The following is a 22,804-nucleotide window of genomic DNA, read 5'->3' on the forward strand; positions in this document are numbered from 1 at the left end:
CATTACAGATTCTCTTCTTGTTATAGGGGATCCAATTTATGAATATGTTCATGAAGATTCCATTCTTTAAGGAATGCTTGAAGAATACAACACATTCATCATGATGCTGCATAGCAAATGGGAACATGTATACATCTAGGATGTAAAGGCACTCTTACATGTCCAAAAAGCTTGACTTGACAAGTACAAACAAGAACTAGCCACCCCTAGTGCAACAACTAATGTATCTCAAGGTACCTTTCAGGTACATTCTACTCACAAGACTAACCATCATGCCAATTTTCAGTTGTGCACTCATGGTAGAAGAAGACCTGGCCGTGGAGGTAAACAAACATACACCAAAGGCTATCGACCTACTTGTCAATTGTGGAACAAGTATGGACACTCACTACTTGAGTGTTGGCATAAATTTGATGAAAGCTTTGAACCAACATCAACAAAGCCACAAGCTTGAGGTTCTACAACTAATTGCACAAGTGAGTCTCATAGTTCCACTCACCAGGACACTACTCCACCACAAGTTTAGCCTATATTGCTCATCATGAACAATTGAAAATACCTCAGCATCTTGAAGCATAATCTTGGTTTGCAGACTCAAGTGATTTTCATCACATTACATCTAAAAGCTTACGTTTACACAATGGTACATCGTATGCAGGGCCAAGTAAAGTTATCATTGGTATTGGATAGTCTAGATGTTAAGTCTGTAGGTTGCTCAAATTTTTCTTCAAATCTTGTACCAAATCACATGCTAGTCCTCAATGACTTACTTTATGTTCCCTATATCACATGGAATTTGATCTCAGTCTTAAAGTTTGTTAAAGATAATAGTGTCTACTTTGAATTCCAATCTAACAAGTATTTTGTTAAATCACGGGCATCTAATTAGGTGCTCCTTAAAGGCTTACTCGATGAAAGTGACTTGTACTACTTCCCAAATATTACTTTGGAGTCATTAAAAAATGCCTTGAGTCACAAGTCACGTAATCTTAGTCTAATAGTTAATAACACTTTAGCTACTACTTTTGATGAGTATTACCAGTCTCTAATAAGAGTGTATACCCCCATCCTGCTGCACAGTGGCATGCCAGGTTGGGTCACGCCAACTCTAGGACCATGCATTATAACTTTAAATTGTGTAACATCTTTGCTCCTTTGTCCAATACCAAGCATAACACTTTATTTGAAATTGTTTAAACTGATTTATGGGGTCCATAACCCTTACCGTCAAGCAATCATTATAGTTATTACATAGCATTTGCTAATTCATACTCAAAGTATACATGGATCTATTTTCTCAAACATAAAAGTGATTTTATTTCAGCTTTCATCTTGTTTTAAAAGTTTGTTGAAACACAAATTTAGAGCAAAATCAAGTCCATCCAATCTGTTTTGGTGATAAATAGAGACCTTTCACTCGATTACTTAATGAACAAGGAATTATGCATAGGCTCACATGTCCTCACACTTCACACCAAAATGGTTTTGCGGAAAGATAGCACATACAAATAGTGGATTTAAGACTTACTATACTTGCTCATACAACCATGCTAACTTCCTTTTGGGATCACAATTGCACACTATTGTGTACTTAATGACTAGACTTCCTATGACTGCACCTCTTGAGTTTGCATCATCCTTGTTTGTCGTGTATCACAAGCAACTTAGCTATCATTCACTAAAAACATTTGGGTGTGCTTGCCACCCTTACCTTAGAGCTTAAAATCATCTTAAATTGGAGTTCAGAAGTGCTAAGTGTGTGTATCTGGGAGTTTCACCAATACACAAAGGCCATAAATGCATGAATATGGCAGGTAAAATATTAATTTGCATAGATGTTTCTTTAATGAAGATGAATTTCTTTTTAAAACTGATTTTAAAGGGGACACTTCAACCACAATTTCAAAAAATCACGAAGATTTTAGCTCATTTACTTCCATCAACATAGTTTCCACACTTGGACTCCACAGGTCTATCTTTATTAATAATTTTGTAGTATACAATGATTAAAACAAAGACGATCCCTCATCTGATAAATATCCATCAGTTCACACTACTAACTTCAATATTAGCCCAACTTCCTCTATACAACTTAATAACCACCACACTTAGGTATTACATGATGGTTCTAATGATATTCCTTCACATATCTCATCTAATCCTACATCAATATTGTGTCTTAATCCTACTACACAACCACATGCATCTCTAGTGAAGACTCACTATCAATTACACGACCCAACCCTTCCTTTCATACTTTTGTACCTATGTCACACAAGTCAATTATACCAATGACAATAAATCATAGTCTTATCCTCTTTGAGCTGTCAAATTCCACTGAGTCATTCTCACCTTCCTTTCATAGTATTTCAAGTTATGTCTCACTTCCTCTTGTTCATAATAACCATCATATGCTCATTAGAGTTAAAATTGGAAATTCAACACCTAAAGTTTTCCTTGTTCACATTGAGCTTACCACCATTACACAAGCCCTATCTAGTTCTGAGTGGGTCGAAGCCATGAAGTATGAGTATAAATCTCTCATTAAGAATGATACTTGGACCATAGCCAATCTTCCTCATAGAAAGGCCATGTGTTGCAAACGGGTCTTCAAAGGGCTATCATCAACAACATGGCTTTGATTTCCATGAAACATTATCCCCTGCTGTCAAGCCTACAACCATACATGTTATTCTTACTTTGGCCATCACATACAAGTGGGAGGTACAACAAATTAATATAAATAACGCCTTTCTCAAGGGTGAAATTCATGAAGGGGTGTATATGCATCAACCACTAGGATTCATTGACTCCAATCCACTCTTAGTATGCAAACTCAGCAAAGCCATTTATGGCCTGAAGTAGGTGTGCCTCGAGCCTGGTATGAAAAGTTACATCATCCTCTCATTCAATTTGGTTTTGTGTCAAGTCAATGTTATTCTTCTTACAAGATCCTCTTCCAAGTTAATTCATGACATGATCCCCAAACTTCATGACAAGTTTGCACTAAAATAGCTAGGTAAACCTCAATACATCCTTGGAATTAAAGTGCATCATCAACCAAATGGATCAATTTTTTTCACCACTAGTATCCAATTTTTTGTTTTTACCACTAGTATCCGACCCACTAGACCGCCTAATCTAATTTGGGGGTCAGTTCTGGCATCAAGTGATTCCATCCCCCTCCCGATCGCAATTGTAGGGGATCAAACGGTGGTACTTCCTACTAAGTCCAATGTAAATCACCACTAGACCAACTAAAGATTGGTCATAATGGATCAATGTTGCTGACATAATCCAAGTACATTCAGGACCTACAATCCAAAGTCAATATGAATTATTCTAAAGGAGTTCCTGCACCTATGGTTAACACTTGTAAACTAAACAAGCATGGCACATGTGTGTTAACTGATACTTTTCACAATCATTCTATAGTAGGAGCATTGCAATATCTCACCTTGACTCGACTATATATTTCATTTTGTGTCAATAAAGCGTGTCAAGTCATGGCCAACCCTCTAAAATCTAATTGGTGTGCATTTAAACGCATCCTATGTGGCACGACAGCTGAGGGTTTAATGCTTGCTCCATCCAATGCAACTCATAAGGTCTATTTGTATGTATAAAATGATTCTGATTGGGCTTGAAGTTCATGTTGAATTATGCAAAACAACATGGAGTTTGTTCAAACTAATTCTGGTGCAGAAGGGACACATGTGGAACACACATAGAGTACCCTCCAGACGTATGTGTTTCTTGCACTAAATCGGGTTACCAATATCAGCCGTTATTTATTGCTTTTATATTGACTCTATATTACTATCCATTTGTGTGTTAAATCTGGTTTAACTTGTTGGACTAGTTGTTTCAACATTGTGTCCAACATTTATCCCCTAAGGAACATAATCTTAGGGCCAATGATCTGGATGATCGTTGTTCTACCTTAGGATCGTGTGTATACTTTGGTCCTAACCTTGTGTCATGGAGCTCAAAGATACCAACTTTGGTAGGTCACTCAAGCATCAAAGCAGAGTATCAGGCATTGGCTCATACGACCTCATAAGTTTTGTGGCTAGAATATCTTCTTGTGGAGCTGCACATTCCTTACTTAGTTCTGACACTACTTTGTGACAACCTTTGCACTGTCATGTTGTTTCACAAACCCATACTTCATGCTAGAGCAAAACATATAGAGCTTGACATTCATTTCATTTGGGAAAAGGTAGTAGCAGTGCAACTCCTCATTCAACATGCCCTAACTCATGCTCAGGTAGCTGATGTGCTAAAAAACCTTTATCGATTACTTTGTTTTCATATTTTCTGCTCAAACTCAAGATTCTCGACTCAAACTCAAGGTTAACTCTTTGACTCCATCGGGAGTTTGTGGGGGAGTATTAGTAATGTATATGAGATGAAGTAGTTAAGAGTTAGCTAACTATGTTACAAAACTTGTTGGCATGAGTGTGAAGTTAATTATGGATGAATAGCTAAATTTTTCATAGATGTGACAATATATAAGTATCAATTATCATGTATAAAGATTAACCATTCTGATCATAATAGCAAAGCAATCCTTGCACCATATCCTTCATCTCTCCAATATCTCACCATGAAAAGGTGACTTGTTTCACTTTCCGACAATTCACATTGATTTATCTTCATAATTATTAAGGATTATACTAACTATCCACGCATCTCTTTTAATTCAAATCTTTTATGGATATATTTTACAATTAAATATTTAAATTTTTATTAATAATTATAATTTTCAATTTTTTTTAAAGATTCATGAAGTATATGAGAATTTTAAACAATTTATTTAATTGTTTTTTTTTTTGTTGCAATAACACCTTATTACCACAATAAAATACTTCCATCATATTTATAAGAGAAAATATATTTTTTAGATTAATTGAATAATCAATATATCTGTTCTATCATATAAAAAAATACATTAATTATTCATTAAATCTAATTTTTTTTCATAAATAGAACTCGAGAGAATAATTCATTTTGGACGATTTCTTAGAGGAGTTTGATATTGTAAAAAATAATAATTTTTAGTGAGCTAAAATGTAGTAAAATGCTGCAACTAAGATTCAGTTTGGTTAAAATACTTTATAGTTGATAAGTTATCTCGTAGCTTATAACTGATAATCTGTAGCTATCTGTAGATACGCGACATCTTAGTGACAAGGATTTTTGCAACCCTGGTGCAGTTGACAACATTCCGAAGGTAATTGTTTTTTATTAAACTATATATTATAATTAATTTTTTTCTCTTAATTATACTAATTTTTTATAATTCTTTAATGGTTTAGGGCATCTCTTCTATCAATATATATCTATCATCTCCAAATCGACATTTGGTTGCTCGTGGGAAATTATATAACATTGGTAGTGATGTTGTGCATGGCATAAAATTACTACCCGAATATGTCAAAGTTATGATTGAAGTTCCTATTGTGTCAGATGCTCCACTACCTATATCTGTTGAATATGGCGATGTCTCCTTGGTTGGTCAGGCAATAGGTACAATTATCCCATGGCCATTTAAATTAGTTGACTTTGTTGATGAATGTCAAAAGGTAAGTGACTTATTATTAATATACTTGATTCCTATGTATATATACTTGTTTTATTATTTGATCACTAACATTAGGTAATGTAACGTTTTATAGATACCTGGTAAATTTCAAAGGAAGGATAAGAATGTCCAATATAGTGATGAATCAATTGCATCTCCAATCAAAAATTTCGAAAATCCAAAAATTCAAGAGTTGCCATCTAAAGTTCGGGGTTCAACTAGTTCTACTACTTTACAATTCCTTGATATGTATGTAAAAATGATGATGAAGCCTCAGTCGGTAATTGAGATAACCATGGAGAAAAACATATTTGGTGAGGAATTTCAAGAGCATGTACATGTAGAGAACATAAAAGAACTTATTGATCACAAGTGGTTAAGTGCCACTGTTATTACAGTATATGTTAGGTACATCTTCATCTTGAAGCTTCTTGGTATAAGTACATTGATGTAATTATCTGTGTGTAATAATAAAAATGTATCTACGTCATTTTAATTGTATCTTGACTTATATGATTACTGATATCTAAAATTGTTATTTTTCATTTCAAGGTACTTGTATGACAAGTTTATTACTCCGAACGGATTAGTGAATAAATTCTCATTCATATCTCCATGTGTCTCGAGTGATGATAAAGAAGGAAAAAACATAGCAAAATTACTCTTGATAAATAAAGAGTTCAAGGAAAGGATGATTCTTGCACCTTATAATTTTGGGTAAGATATCTATTCAAAATGTTATCTTTAATCACTTTTGATTATGAAAGTTATTGAAATATTTAAATTTTGGGTGTAGGAATCATTGTGTGTTGCTTGTCATCAATCTCAATGCTGAGATTATATATTATATGAATTCGGTGAATGTTGAGCACGATAATTACTAGGATTTAAAAATGAAGTTTGAAAAGTAAGCATCGGTTCTTTCAATTTAATATTTATATGATTAGAATTCATTATAACAATTATTTATTTGAAGTTTAATTTATTTTTGTTAGTGCTTTGCACATTTATCGTGCCTCTCATAAAGTTAAAGTGGCCAAGTCCAAATCAAATAAAATCACATGGACAAAAATAAAGGTATTTCTTAATTGTTTTTATTTTTAATAATGATGTATAGTAGAGATCATTGATGTAAACTTTTTTTCGCAGTGTCCTTGTCAAACTAACAGTATTGACTGTGGATATTTTGTCATGCGATTTATGAAGGAAGTCATCATGGAAAATCAAAATAAAATTCCTTTGAATGTAAGTGATTTTAATATTAAATATTATTATTATTATTCCTCAAATTTGTGTTGTTTTTATATTTGAAGTACTTTCCTGCACGCAAATGTGTTACTTATTATGAAAATAAGTTAGATGAAGTCAAAGAGGATTGGGCTTCCTATATGCTAGAGAATGTTATTCGTGAGTTTCATTTGCCTTATACTTTAAATTTTTGTTTATGTGTAGTAGAATGTGATGCTTGTGTTGGTTGTTTTGGACATATATAGGAGTTTTTCATAGCATTCATACATTCAACAATGTGAAACCAAGGGGGTTAATTTATCGTAGTAATCTTCTATGCTGCTTCTGAATTTTGAATATTGTTCGTGAAAGTTTTCATCATATTGAAAAATATCTATTGAATTTTTTCCTCATTATAGTTTAGAATGCTAAAGGTTCATGAGAAGAGATATTTAAATATTTAATTTTGTGGTTCTTACTTTCTATGACATGTTTGATTTGTTGTACAATACATAATTGATTTTTTCTTTTGTGCCACAGGAAAACAAGTGGGAAAATATTTCATGCCCTCGACGTTGGATAACTTATGAGTTTTTTTGGTGGTTCTACGTCTGCATTTGTAATGTGCTAGCCATGCATTTATGTTGCCATATACTTCTTTCAATTTGGTTGTTATGTCTTTCTATTATATATATATATATATATATATATATAATTAATTAATTTGTGACTAAATAATATTTTATTTGATAGAATTTAAGTTTATTTTTTATATGATATATTGTTCATATTTGCATTTTTGGAAGAATATTAGTTTTACTTATTAATATATCGAACACTCAAAAAGCATGTATAAAAAAAATAGATACGTATAAAAAAATATTTTACCAAATTTTTTTTTTACATATAATAATGCATTTTAAAGAAGCGATATTGAATGTATCAGTCTTTAGTATATCATATAAGATATCGCTTGGCAAAAAAGCGCTATTACATTATGGAATTATATTACACATAATCACAGACTATGTTAGCGCTTGAAACAAACACTATTAAAAATGTTCATTTAATAGCCCTTATAAAGCGCTATTATAAGTGGTGAATTTATAATAGCGGTGGCTTTAATAGCACTTAAAAGCACTATCAAAGCATAAAAAAAGCGCTATTAAATAAGCTTTTTGGCGTAGTGAAAAAATTAATATATCTGGTCTATTATATAAACAAATACATTAATTATTCAATAAATCTAAAAAATATATTTTCTTTTATAAATAGAACTCGAGAGAATAATTCATTTTGGACGATTTCTTTGAGGAGTTTGATAGTGTAAAAAATTAATTTTTAGTGAGCTAACATGTAGTAAAATGCTACAACTAAGGTTCAGTTTGGTTAAAATAGTTTATAGTTGATAAGTTATCTTGTAGCTTATAACTAATAATTTGTAGCCTGTAGCTGATAGTTAATAACTAATAACAAAGCAACCCTTGCACCATCTCCTTCTAGGGGTGTTCATTGGTTCGGGAAAATCCGAACCAAATCGGAATTCAAACTAAACCATAGTGTTTGCTTCAGGCATTTTTTTAGTATGGGCAAAAATCGAACAAAACTAACAAAACTCGATGTTAATTGGTTTAGGCATCGGATTTTTAAAACTCTACCCGCGGACCTGTCTACCCGAATCAACAATAACTAATTTGTATAATTTATATCATAATTATAATGGAAACTAGTATAAAGTATTCAACTTCAAAAAGGAAAAAAAATCATTTGTGACATTCACAATCTATATGGAGAAAAAAAATTAAGAATTTTATATTATGATTGAAATTTAATTGATGCAAATTAGATTTTTTTAAAATATTTGTGCTTATTTGTTTTTCGTGTATCCGATTAATCCAATACAAACCAACCCGTGGTTTTCCGGTTTGGTTCGGTTTGGACGTTATTGCAAAAGTGTGTAAATCCAATCCAATCCATATATTTTTAATCGGTTTGAGCATCAGATTCTCTCAAAACCGAACCAAACCGACCCACGAACACCCCTATCTCCTTCATCTCTCCAGTATCTCACCATGAAAAGGTGACTTGTTTCACTTTCCGACAATTCACATTGATTTATCTTCATAATTATTAAGGATTATACTAACTATCCACACATCTCTTTTAATTCAAATCTTTTATGGATATATTTTACAATTAAATATTTAACCTTTTATTAATAATTATAATTTTCATTTTTCAAGTATATAGAATTTTAAACGATTTATTTAATTGTTTTTTTTTGCAATAACACCTTATTACCATAATAAAATACTTCCATCATATTTATAAGAGAAAATATATTTTTTAGATTAATTGAATAATCAATATATCTGTTCTATCATATAAAAAAATACATTAATTATTCAGTAAATCTATTTTTTTTTTCATAAATAGAACTCGAGAGAATAATTCATTTTGGACGATTTCTTAGAGGAGTTTGATATTGTAAAAAAAATTAATTTTTAGTGAGCTAAAATGTAGTAAAATGCTGCAACTAAGATTCAGTTTGGTTAAAATATTTTATAGTTGATAAGTTATTTCGTAGCTTATAACTGATAATTTGTAGCTATAGCTGATACTTAATAACTAATAGTTAGTTTATTAGCCAATAGAAATATTTAGTTAAAGAGAATTTCTAGATAGACCCCATATGGGGAGAATCCCCGCTGAAAACCCCTATATTTCGGAAATGCATCTCCGAAATCACTTTTTTTCTGAAAAAAAGTTGATTTCGGAAGTACATTTTCGAAAACACTTTATTTTTCGGAAAAAATATGTTTTCGGAGATGCATTTTCGAAAATACCTTTTTTTCAAAAAAATGTGACTTCGGAGATACACTTCCGAATTCACCCCCTTGAAATCAGGGACGGAGCTAGGTTGAGCCCTTTGTGGGCCACTGCCCCCACTAATTTTTATATTTATTTGTATGAGTATTAGTTAGATAGATATGAATATTAGCAAAAGCAAGTTTGGAGATTTTATATATTCTGGACAAAAACATAAGTTTTAGGTGTGCCATTCTAATTATCTTTTTTTAATATTGGTTTTATATGTTTTTAACTATTTAATTATAATATAATATAATATTATAATAATATTTAAAATTTTATATGATCATCAATTTTTCTATAAAATTTGTAGTAATTAATAAATATTTTGCATATTTGATATATGCTTACTTGATATTATCCAAAAGTGTAATTGTTGAGATTTTTTTTTCAATATATATCATCAAAATTTAATATGAATTTTTTACTTCTAATAATGTCATATTATTTTCTCTAACTCTCAAAAATAACTTTATTTTAAAATATTCATGTAATATTTATTTATTGTTAATATATTTTTTATTAATTAAATTTCATTCTCTCACCACTAATTCAGCGGAACATAACGGAGCAGATTGGAGTCGAATATGACGGAGCGGAGCGGAATAGAATAGAGATCACATTCTATTGATTGGTTAATTTTTTAAAAATCTTTCATTCCATCTCAAACACCATAAATTGGATGGAACAAAAAATAGAGAATTGAATGAAATATGATGAAATTGATTCCATCATATTTCATTTCATTCCATTCCATCGATTATTTGCAAATCCAAACAATAAAATCTCATTAATTACCACTTCATTCCATCATATACCACCAATTCAAATATACCCTAAAATCAACTTAGTCATTTTTTATTTTAATAATAAAACATAATATTTATTTAAAAAAAACAAATTATTCATATATATATATATATATATATATATATATATATATATATATATATATATATATATATATATATTGCCCCACTAACAAGATTTTTTGGTTTCGTCCCTGTTTGAAATATTAATATTCTTTTATTTCGGAAGTGTACTTCCGAAATATTCTAAGGGGGTGAATTCGGAAGTGCATCTCCAAAGTCACTTTTTATTTTTGGAAAAAATGGTATTTTCGAAAATGAATCTCCAAAAATACTTTTTTTTCTTATAAATAAAGTGTTTTCGGAAGTGCACTTCCGAAATCAATCTTTCTTCAGAAAAAAAATAATTTTGGAGATGCATTTCCAAAACATAGGGGTATTTTGGGATTTTTGCTACGGGTGACTAAGAAGATTGGGGTCTAAAAAAAATCTTCTTAATAAAATAGTAGTTAGTAGTTCGAGTAGCTATAAATATAAAATGACATAAAAAATATTTTTTAATTAATAATTATACATTAGTGTGACTATTAATTTCTTCTCTTGATGAATCTAATGGTTAATATTTGTTCCGCTCATCTCTTATTATAAAATACTCTCATTTATATATATATATGACGTATAATATGACTGTGAAAATGATATTTTTATATGAGAATATGAAAATGAAGCTGAACTAAAATTTTAAAATAAATGATAAAAATTATGTATATTTTTTATTTTATGATCATACATTATATGATATAGTAGGGGTAATTAATAATAGCTAGAAAGCAAAGTTGAAAATCCACGGAAAAAAAAATGGAAGAATGCGACATTGAAACGACGGAGAAGAATGAAGACAAATTGTAGTAAGAGGTTATTAATTTTTTTAATATAAAATTTGACTTCTTATATTCATGTATTCAAAACATATTCATTTTATTTTAAATTATAATAAAATGTAAAAGATAAAAATAAGTTTTAGTTAAATAGTAAAGATAACAATGAAAAGAAAAAATTGACAAGGTAAAAGCTTTAAACTTAAAATCAAATTTAAATATTTTTAAAAAAAGTCATAAACCAATAAAGAAACTACAAGCCACCAGTTAAAAAACAATTACCCAACATAAATTTTTTGTTGTTGATGTGAACAAAAAGTTAAAGTTAAAAGCTAGTTTTTTTTGGTATTCCGAAACCAACTCTAAGTATATTTTGTTTAGATTGATTAACCATTTAAAAAAATTGGATGGAAAAATATATTTTTTTAAATGCAAATTTTCGACAGGTTTACTCTTTATAATTTATTTTGAAAATCAAGATTTTTATGAATAAACTTCTATAAAACTGGAGCGGGAGTTAAAATTTAAAATCTAAGAATGAAATACCTAAAAAAATTGAGCGCCATATATATATATTTTTTAAATTGAAAATTTTGAGTGAATAACTCATTAAAAAATTGTTTATAAATAGATCAAACAATCACCGATATTTCTCATCTTACTCGCTCGCCCGAGCACCATCTCTCATACTTTTATTTTCCTCTCTCTTTTGTTTCTCACGCAACAAACTTCATATTTCTTATTTGTCTAGCAATATGTATCATTTTGTCTGCCTCTTGCAGTTGCCTTAACTAACCCTGTTTTTGCTTTGGTCGCCCACTTTTCTACTACTTCGTTTAGTCAACTTATTTTATTAATTAATATATTTGAATTATTTTGCTAATTGTATTTTAAATATTGTGTTTGTAGTTTAAAGTAGGAATGTCCGCGGTGCGGTTTTGACGCTAAAAATCATCCGAATTTCAAGAGAAAAAAACATATGATTTGGTTTGGTTCAGTTGACTTTCAAAAATAAAACTGAACCAAACCAAGCTAAATTAATGTGGTTTGAGTTGGTTCAGTTTTTTACAATTTTTTTTATTAAGTTATACATACACATATAGAGAAAAATATAATTTTGTGTTTAATCGTCCATAAATTACCACAAAAAAGTTTATACTTGTGAAAATAAATTTATAATTTGATACATAAAAATGCGTCTTACAATTTTATCTTTGGTCTAAAGAATGATATACATAAAATTGCATTCGTTAATAAATATTATACTATAAATACGATAAAATATATTTTGTCAAAATAGTATTTATAAATGAATAATATTTTATTTTTTGATGCTATATAAATGTAAATAAATATCATACAAATAATATGATAAAATATATACATAATATTAGTTGATTTCTCTAAAAAATTAAAGAAATATATTAGTTAGTAAGATTTTGTAACATAATGCGGTTTGGTTTGGTTTGATTTGATTTGCAAAATACAAACCGCTAACCGAACTACGCGGTTCTGTTAAAAAATGACCCAAACACATCCGAACTAAATGTAGGTTTTTGCAATTTTGATTTTGTCTTGTTCGATTTTGCGATTTTCTATTTGGTCGTTTCAATTTTGTCTTGTTTGATTTTGCAGTTTTCTATTTGGTCGATTCGATTTTGAAAACCCTAGTTTAAAGTATGGTTATGTTAATTCAATTTTAAATTATTTATTGTGAAGGCAAGCCTCTACAACATTATGTTTTGATGAAGACAACTATCATAAGTATGCATCAATAAAGGATGAGCAAAAAGATCAAATAAGCTATGGATAAAGATTGCAACCTTCATGAAGTTTTAGCTTTGGTTGATTGATCTTCAAGTCATAATGGTATAAGTTAAATACTTTTACATTGGTATTCCTTAGTGCTCAAAAATCATATAAACTTTCATACATATGCATGCCCAAACTTATATATGCATGGCATAAGTTTCCAACCTTGAAAAACATGCTTTTTCACCTTTTATGCTGAGGTAACCGGTTACCCTGGTTTCAGTAACCGGTTACTGAAACTTTTTCCACTGTTTTTTGTATGGGTAACCGATTACCCTTGTTTCAGTAATCGGTTACTGTGTTGAAAATTTCAAAAAATATGAACGTTGGAGTGGGTAACCGATTACCCTGCTTTTGGTAACCGATTACCTGCTGAAACATTGCCTTGTTTCATTTTGCTTTATGTTCAAACGTGAATATCTTTTCAAACCTTAAACATTGCATTGTTTGATCATTTTATACTCTTTCTAAAGGGTGTAAATACCTATATAAATACCATAAACTTCAGATTTAAATCTCACCTCTTTCATTACAATTTACCATCTTTTGATCATATATTTTCATCATATATTTTCATACAAGTGTTTCATACTTGAACTTTCATTGAAACTTTTTCTACACATTGTTAGAAAAGTTTCTCATTCATACATAAACACTTGAGCACTATTATATCATTGTAAATTGTCTTGCTTGAAAGAGAAGATCAATCTTATAGATTGATATATGTTCATTAACATTTCTACTCAAATATATTCATTATTATTGACTTGCTATCCAGGATTGTTGGAAGCAAGGGTTATTGATTAGTGAGAGGATTGTTCTCATAATCAAGATAGTAAATCCAAGAGGATTGTTCTTGGTGGTTGAAATCTTGTTGTCCAGGATTGTTGGAAACAAGTTAGTGAAAATTCCAAGAGGATTGTTCTTGGTGGTTTTGTTAGAAGATTGTAGGAGGAGTCTTGGTATAGGCTTGTACAAAGATCTAACAATAGTAAAATCTCTTTCGTGTTTGAAAGGGGACTGGAGTACTCTCGGATTGTAAGGGGAACCAGTATATATCGTTGTGTTCTTTACTTTTTCGCAATTTACCGCTTTCATCACTATTAGCAAGAAAAGAAAAGAACCATTCAAAAACCTTCAAACACTTAACCAAAAATAAGTACAAGTATTCTAAAAACCGGATAAATCTTTGAAAACCTAATTCACCCCCCCTCTTAGGCGCACTTTTAAACTTACAATTGGCATCAGAGCAGGTTATAGGTAACTTGTTCCTAAAGATCCAGAATGGCTTCCGCAAATCAAAATCCAGTTTTTAGAGATGGTGGTAGTAACAACAAGCCTCCATTATTTTGTGGTGAATACTTTGACTTTTGGAAAATCCGAATGAAGGCTCACTTAGAAGCACAAGGAGAAGAAGTATGGGAAGCAGTGCAAAATGGTCCCTTTGTTCCTACAACTGTTGTCGATGGTGTTGAATCAACAAAGCTTAAAGTTTCATGGAACGATGATGATAGAAAGAAGGTTCTTGCTGACAAAAAGGCGGTCAATCTTCTTCAAGGTGCTCTTAGTATGGATGAATTTTTCCGAGTATCGGCATGTACAACCGCAAAGGAAATATGGGATACTCTTGTAGAAACTCATGAAGGTACCACCGAAGTTAAAAGATCAAGATTGAATACCTTAAGTCAAGAATACGAACTGTTTAAAATGAAGCCTAGAGAAACTATTCTCGAATTGCAAAAACGATTCGTTCATTTGACAAATCACTTGAAGGCACTTGGTAAGACCCTCACTAGCGAAGAACTAAATCTAAAAGTGCTTAGATCTTTAACGAGAGAATGGCAACCGAAAGTAACGGCGATATCCGAGAAAAAGAATCTATCAAAGATGACTTCTGCAACCTTGTTCGGTAAACTTCAAGAATATGAAACAGAACTCGGAAGACTTGAAACGCATGAAATTCAAATAAAAGATTCAAAAGATATTGCCTTAAAGACAAGAGCCAAGCATCATGATAGCAATCAAGAGGATGAATCCACTAGTGAAGAAGATGATGAGTTTATCAAAAAATTTGAAAAGTTTCTAAGAAAAGAAAGGAAAAAGGAGATCATCAAAGAGGAAGCACCAACAAGGAAGATTAAATGCTTTGAATGTGGAGAAAGAGGACATGTCAAAAGTGAATGCCCTAAACTTGAAAAGAAGAACAAATACTTCAAGAAAAATAAGGATAAAAAATCAAAGAAAGCATATGTAGCATGGGATGACAATGAAATAAGTTCATCTTCAGATGAAGAACATGTGAATCTTGCATTGGTAGCAACACACCATTCTGATGATGAAGACAATGAGGTTAGTAATGAATTTTCCCTTTTTGATAATGATGTTCAAGATGCTATAGATGAATTATTGAATGAATGCAAAATCTTGTATAAAACCGTATCAACTCAAAAGAAACAAATCAAAACTCTTGAAGAGAAAATGGATGCCATGCAGAAAGATTTTGATGTTGAAAAGAAACAATATGTTGATAAAATAGAACAAAAATATACATGTAATAAATGTGAATCACTTTCTTTTCAAATTGTTCAATCAAAGAGAGTACTTGAAAGGTATGAAAAAGGACAAATTGGGTTGGAAGGTGTCCTTAGGCAACAAAGGTTCCCTAATGATAAAAGTGGTCTTGGATATGCAAAGTCTAACAAACCAAGTACTAGTAAAACTATTTTTGTGAAGGCAAGTGAACAATTCAACAAATTGGATAAAGCACAAAAGGTTCATCATCATCCTAACAGGTTTCCTAAAAAGAAACCATATGTTCCTAGATACAAAAGTAATTTTGTTCCTACTTGTTTTTATTGTGGTATTGTTGGTCATACACCTAATGCTTGCTATGTAAGAAATTTCAGTGTGGCAAGTGGTCATTATGTGTGGGTTAAGAAAGGAACTAACTATGATGGACCCAAAGCACATTGGGTACCAAATCAAACTTAATTTGTTTTGTAGGTTTGCTTGAGGACCACTTAAAATCTATGGTGTTTTTGACAAATGGTGGTTCTAAGCATTTGATGGAAGACATAAACTAACTTTCAAATCTAGTTATAAAGTTCAAGGGTGATTTCACATATGGATAATACCTTAAAGGAAGAACTCTTGGCATTGGCAAAGTTGGAGCACTAATTTTCATATCAATTGAAGATGTACTTTATGTTGAAAGACTAAAGCAAAATCTTCTAAGCAAAAGTCAACTTTGTGACAAAAGCTTCAAAATAATATTCACCAAAGATGAATGTTTGATGAAGTCACTCATGAGTTAAAACTCATAGGTAAAGAATTAATTGTGTTCATATTTTATTTTCAATAATTTATCTTTTTCCCATCCTTTTTGATAATGACAAAGGGGGAGAAGATATTTGTGTGTATGTGTATGCTTGCTTGTCTCTAATATTTGCAGCCACAAAGAAGTAAAATTCTCTATAAATCAAGGGAGAGCTTTGATCAAGGGGGAGTTATCAAATTTAGGGGGAGCATTCACATAAGAACATTACACTTCATATTTCAAAGGTTGTCATCATCAAAAAGGGGGAGAATGTGAAGGCAAGCCTCTACAACATTATGTTTTGATGAAGACAACTATCATAAGTATGCATCAATAAAGGATGAGCAAAAAGATCAAATAAGCTATGGATAAAGATTGCAACCTTCATGAAGTTTTAGCTTTGGTTGATTGATCTTCAAGTCATAATGGTATAAGTTAAATACTTTTACATTGGTATTCCTTAGTGCTCAAAAATCATATAAACTTTCATACATATGCATGCCCAAACTTATATATGCATGGCATAAGTTTCCAACCTTGAAAAACATGCTTTTTCACCTTTTATGCTGAGGTAACCGGTTACCCTGGTTTCAGTAACCGGTTACTGAAACTTTTTCCACTGTTTTTTGTATGGGTAACCGATTACCCTTGTTTCAGTAATCGGTTACTGTGTTGAAAATTTCAAAAAATATGAACGTTGGAGTGGGTAACCGATTACCCTGCTTTTGGTAACCGATTACCTGCTGAAACATTGCCTTGTTTCATTTTGCTTTATGTTCAAACGTGAATATCTTTTCAAACCTTAAACATTGCATTGTTTGATCATTTTATACTCTTTCTAAAGGGTGTAAATACCTATATAAATACCATAAACTTCAGATTTAAATCTCACCTCTTTCATTACAATTTACCATCTTTTGATCATATATTTTCATACAAGTGTTTCATACTTGAACTTTCATTGAAACTTTTTCTACACATTGTTAGAAAAGTTTCTCATTCATACATAAACACTTGAGCACTATTATATCATTGTAAATTGTCTTGCTTGAAAGAGAAGATCAATCTTATAGATTGATATATGTTCATTAACATTTCTACTCAAATATATTCATTATTATTGACTTGCTATCCAGGATTGTTGGAAGCAAGGGTTATTGATTAGTGAGAGGATTGTTCTCATAATCAAGATAGTAAATCCAAGAGGATTGTTCTTGGTGGTTGAAATCTTGTTGTCCAGGATTGTTGGAAACAAGTTAGTGAAAATTCCAAGAGGATTGTTCTTGGTGGTTTTGTTAGAAGATTGTAGGAGGAGTCTTGGTATAGGCTTGTACAAAGATCTAACAATAGTAAAATCTCTTTCGTGTTTGAAAGGGGACTGGAGTACTCTCGGATTGTGAGGGGAACCAGTATATATCGTTGTGTTCTTTACTTTTCCGCAATTTACCGCTTTCATCACTATTAGCAAGAAAAGAAAAGAACCATTCAAAAACCTTCAAACACTTAACCAAAAATAAGTACAAGTATTCTAAAAACCGGATAAATCTTTGAAAACCTAATTCACCCCCCCCCCTCTTAGGCGCACTTTTAAACTTACAATTATGAATTTCAACAATTAGATCAATCAAAACACCTTATAACTATCAACACGATAGAATAAAAATAAGCTCGATACATATCTATGTTGACCTTTAGAAAGAGGATTTAATGTTTATAATTTGACATAATACACGATAATAAATATTGTTTTATGTTTTTTAGGTGCATATATCTTCGAGTGGATTGTACTTTTATATAAAGAGAAGAACCCTCATTGTAATATATCTCTTGATTGTAGTTAAGAAAAGTTGTATATCTTAATTCACAGGTTGTGGTGTTTGTAAGAAGAAAGTGGTTTGCTTTCTTCATAGTTGTATTATGAGATAGTGGGTGATATCTTAGTTGTAGTAGAAGTCTTATATGGTGAGGCTTGCATATATTTTAACAATATTGAAACAATTTTAAATATGTATATAAAATTAAAATAATATCATGTATTCAACACATTTATATAAATTTAACGACGGATAATAGAGGATTGAGTATAAGTGATTAACAATAGAGAGCGAAGCTGGAGTCGGCGAAGAAAGAGAATGGAGGAATGTTGAATGAAAATGACGTAGAAAAAAATAGAGAAAAATTGTAGTAAAAAATTCATAATTTTATTAGATATAAATTTTAACTTTTTTATTTACGCATTTAAAATATTTTTTAGATATAAAATTTGAGTTTTTTATATTCATGTATTTAAAATATATATATTTTTATTTTAAATTATAATAAATTGTAAAAAATAAAAATAAGTTTTAATTAAAATAATAAGGACAACAATGAAAGAAAAAATGACAAGATAAAAGCAATAAGTTTAAAAATTGATTCAAATTATTTTTGAGAAAAAATCATAAACTAATAAAAAATCTATAAGCCACAAGTTAAAAAAATCTTTTTTATTGATGTAAGCTAAAAAAGAAAATATAAAAGCTCTATTTAGCAAACCCTATTTTAAATTTATAGTTTATAGCTTATAGCTTATAAACTCGTATGATAATAAAAGATTTGTTTGATAATAGTCTTTTTATCACGAGCTTATAATTTATTTTACAAACTTATAACTTATTTTCTAGACGCTAATTTAAATAGCGTTTTAGTTTATAGCTTATCATTTTTCTTCCATTATTACTCTAATAAATTTTAATTATTAATTAAGAAATATCTTTTTTATGTCATTTTACATTTATCAGCTAGTTAAACTGCTAATTTTATCAAACACTTTAATTAGCTTATCAATTATCAGTTATCAGTCATTAGCTATAAACTATAAGCTAGTAGCCATCAACCATAAACTATAAGCTAGCTTAATTTCCAACTGCTAATTTTATCAAACAGAGTCAAAATAAAAAAAATTGTTGTTCTCAAACCAAATTCGAATATGGTCATTTTCGAGTGATTAACCATTTGAAAACTTGATTGAAAAAAAATACTTTTTTAAATTTAAAATTTCAAGAGATTAACTCTTTAAAAATTCTAACAAAATTGATTTTGAAATGCAAAATTTTCATTGATAAACTTATATAAAACTGGAGTAAGAATTTTAAATTTAAAATACAAAGATAAAATACTTAAAAAATAATTGAGCACAACGTTTTTTTTTAATTCAAAATTATTAAGTTATTAATTAATGAAAAATGCTTATTAGTAAAAAAAATGGAAAAAATAAGAAGTACAAGAATAGATTTCAACATTTCATTATCACCATAACCCCATGATCTCTATTAAAAAGAAAGTTAAATTTAAAATTATTTTAAAATTCACCACTAAAATAATGACACATATTCATTTTGACATTTCTTCTTCAAATTGATTCGTACTAAATAGCATTATTCATAAAAAAAATTATTTATAAATAGGGCAAACTATCTCCCTCTCATTTACAATATTTTATATTTCTCTTTTTATTTGTTCAAATATCATTTCTCATCTTTTTATTTCCCTTTCTCTTTTATTTCTCTTGCAACAAACTTCACATTTTTTATTTTTCTAACAATTTGTATTCCTCTCTACCACTCTACCTCATGTAACTATCTCAACGGACCCTATTTTTTCTCTAGTCACCCATTTTTCTTACCTCAGTTAGTCAACTTATTTTCTTAATTAATATATTTAAATTATTTTGTTAATTATATCTTTAATATCATGTTTGTAGTTTTAAAATATGCTTCCTATTGGTATGTTAGTTCAATTTTATATTATTTATAAATTTTAATAAGTAGTTCGATCAAAAGAAGTTATGATAATCAATTCTATTCAAAACACTTTTTAATATTCTATTTCCATTGAGACAGAGTTTGCAAAAAATATTTTTTGAGTTTATAGTATATAACCTGCATAATTAGAGTCGACATATCCTTCGATTACTGCTTTACTATCTTCACCCAAGGCTCCACCATAAATTATGACCCTATTCAGAGACCCATTTATGTACCTTAAAATCCACTTCAATGCTTGCCAGTGAACCTTTCCAGGATTCGCCATGTACCTGCTTACAAGACTTACTGCATATGCTATATCGGGTATAATACAGAGACCATAGTATACATCAAAGAACCAACTATATTAGCATATGGAATGCTATTCATATAGGCTATCTCATCATCAGTATTGAGACACCGATCAATACTCAGCTTGAATTGAGGATTTGTTGGAGTAACAACAGACTTTGCATTCGACATACCAAACTTTTCGAGAATCTTCCGTAGGTATGTCTCTTGAGATAAGCAGCTCCCAAGAATGTCAATCCCAAGAATCCTGGAAGCAGCTCCCATATCCTTCATATCGAACTCCTTATTGAGTTCAGCCTTCACCCTCATTACATCTTCGATATTGTTGCTTGCTATGAGAATATCATCCACATAAAGCAACAAAATAACAAATGAATTACCAGGTTGAAATCGGAAGTAAACGTAATGGTCGAACTGACTTCTAATGAAACTTATGCATGCCATGAACTTATCGAATCTCCTATTCCACTGTCGAGGAGATTGTTTCAGCCCATATAAAGATCTCTTTAGCTTGCACACATAATCTTCCTTCCCTTTGTTGACATACCCTTCAGGTTGCCTCATCAGGATCGTTTCATCTAGATCAGCATACAAGAATGCTATCTTCACGTCCATCTGTTCTAGTTCAAGATCAAATTGTGTCACCGTAGCAAGCAACATTCGAATGGACCTATGCTTTACAATAGGAGAAAACACACCATTAAAGTCGACACCTTCTTTCTGAGTGAAACCCCTTGCGACCAACCTTGCCTGGTATCTTTTCGACGCCACTCCTTTGATTCCTTCCTTAACTTTGAAAATCCATTTACAGCTGACTAACCTTGCCCCATCAGGTTTCTTGATCAGTTTCCAAGTGTGATTATCATGAAGAGATTTCATCTTATCATTCACGGCCTTCAGCCATTCAGTCTTATTTCAACTCCTCATAACTTCTTTGTAGTCTCTAGGTCCTTCGGCTAGAACCTCACTTGCAGAGATTAAGGTATAAGTTATAAGATCTGCCTACCTAAGTCTCTAAGGTGGCTTAATGATTCTTCTCGACCTATCTCTTGACAATAGGTTGTCATTGACAATTTCCTCAACTTCCTCAATATTTTCTGCTTCTTCTTCTTTGACTTCATCAGAGATATGCAATTCAGCATCAACATGCTCCACCTCAACAAGAATCTCTACCTGTTATAGCTCTTCGTCAGATGTTGCTGTATTTCAACCAACATCACCAGTTTTCTTAAAAGCCATTTCAGCTTCATTGAAAACTACATCTCGACTGGTGATACTCTTCTTGTGACCTTGCTATAGGCACCATAGCCTATAAGCTTTAACTCCTTCGGGGTATCCCATGAACATGCATTTTAGAGCTTTAGGTTCGACCTTGTCTTACCAGATCTGAGCATAGGCTACGCAGCCAAATACTCCTAGTCTGTTGATATCTGGTGGATGTCCCAACCAAACTTCTTCAGGTGTCTTCATATCTAACGCTGTCGAAGGGCATCTATTTATCTGATATGTTGCTGTCAAAACAACCTCAGCCCAGAACACCTTCTTTAACCCAGCACCAGTCAACATGCATCTAAATCTCTCCAAAATAGTTCGATTAAACCTTTCAGACAAACCATTTTGCTGTGGAGTTCCTGTAGTAGTTCTATGCCTTGCAATACCAGAGGCAGCACAAAAACTGTCGAACACCTCATTGCAAAACTCAAGGCCATTATCAATTCTCAACCTCTCGACCTTTCTGCTAGTCTGATTTTCGACCAAAGTCTTCCAACTTTTGAAATTCTCAAAAGTTTCATCCTTAGTCTTCTAGATGAATACCCATAATTTTCTGAAATAATCATCTACTATGGATAGAAAGTACCTTGCTCCTGAATGTGATGGACACCTTGCAGGCCCCCAAAGATGAACATGGATATAATCAAGGGCTCCATGTGTTCTCTGTTTGCCTTTGTTCAACTTCACTCTGCAAGATTTTCCAAGTACACAAGGTTCACAAAACTTCAACTTTTCGACTTTGTCTCCACCAAGCAGATTTTGTTTCCCTAATTCGACCAGACCCTTTTCATTGGCATGGCCCATTCTCATGTGCCAAATTTCTGTCTTTGACAAAAGTTTCATGGATGCAACATTTGTCGAACCACTTACAACTTTAGCCTCTATGGTATACAAGCCTTGTTTCTTCACGCGTCTCAAGACTTCCTTCGATCCCT

At 31.1% G+C, this 22,804-nt stretch overlaps 1 protein-coding gene across 1 annotated transcript; it reads left to right on the top strand.

Moving 5' to 3' along the window:
• The first annotated feature begins 296 nt into the window (after positions 1 to 296).
• Positions 297 to 7,080, top strand: LOC131625331 (uncharacterized). Its single transcript, XM_058896198.1, has 9 exons — positions 297 to 476; positions 5,165 to 5,236; positions 5,322 to 5,588; positions 5,682 to 5,995; positions 6,140 to 6,304; positions 6,384 to 6,455; positions 6,583 to 6,664; positions 6,737 to 6,832; positions 6,901 to 7,080. Exons 1-9 carry the CDS (start codon positions 297 to 299, stop codon positions 7,078 to 7,080), a joined length of 1,428 nt encoding a protein of 475 aa, XP_058752181.1.
• Positions 7,081 to 22,804: the final 15,724 nt, after the last annotated feature.

This window comes from Vicia villosa, unplaced genomic scaffold, assembly GCF_029867415.1.
Source record: "Vicia villosa cultivar HV-30 ecotype Madison, WI unplaced genomic scaffold, Vvil1.0 ctg.000205F_1_1, whole genome shotgun sequence".
NCBI classification, from domain to species: Eukaryota; Viridiplantae; Streptophyta; class Magnoliopsida; order Fabales; family Fabaceae; genus Vicia; species Vicia villosa.

Coding starts and splice junctions, on each gene's coding strand:
- LOC131625331 (XM_058896198.1), top strand. CDS start 297: ATGGTAGAAGAAGACCTGGCCGTGGAGGTAAACAAACATACACCAAAG. Junction 6,305..6,383: donor CTTGCACCTTATAATTTTGG/GTAAGATATCTA, acceptor TTTTGGGTGTAG/GAATCATTGTGTGTTGCTTG. Junction 6,833..6,900: donor AAAATAAAATTCCTTTGAAT/GTAAGTGATTTT, acceptor TTATATTTGAAG/TACTTTCCTGCACGCAAATG.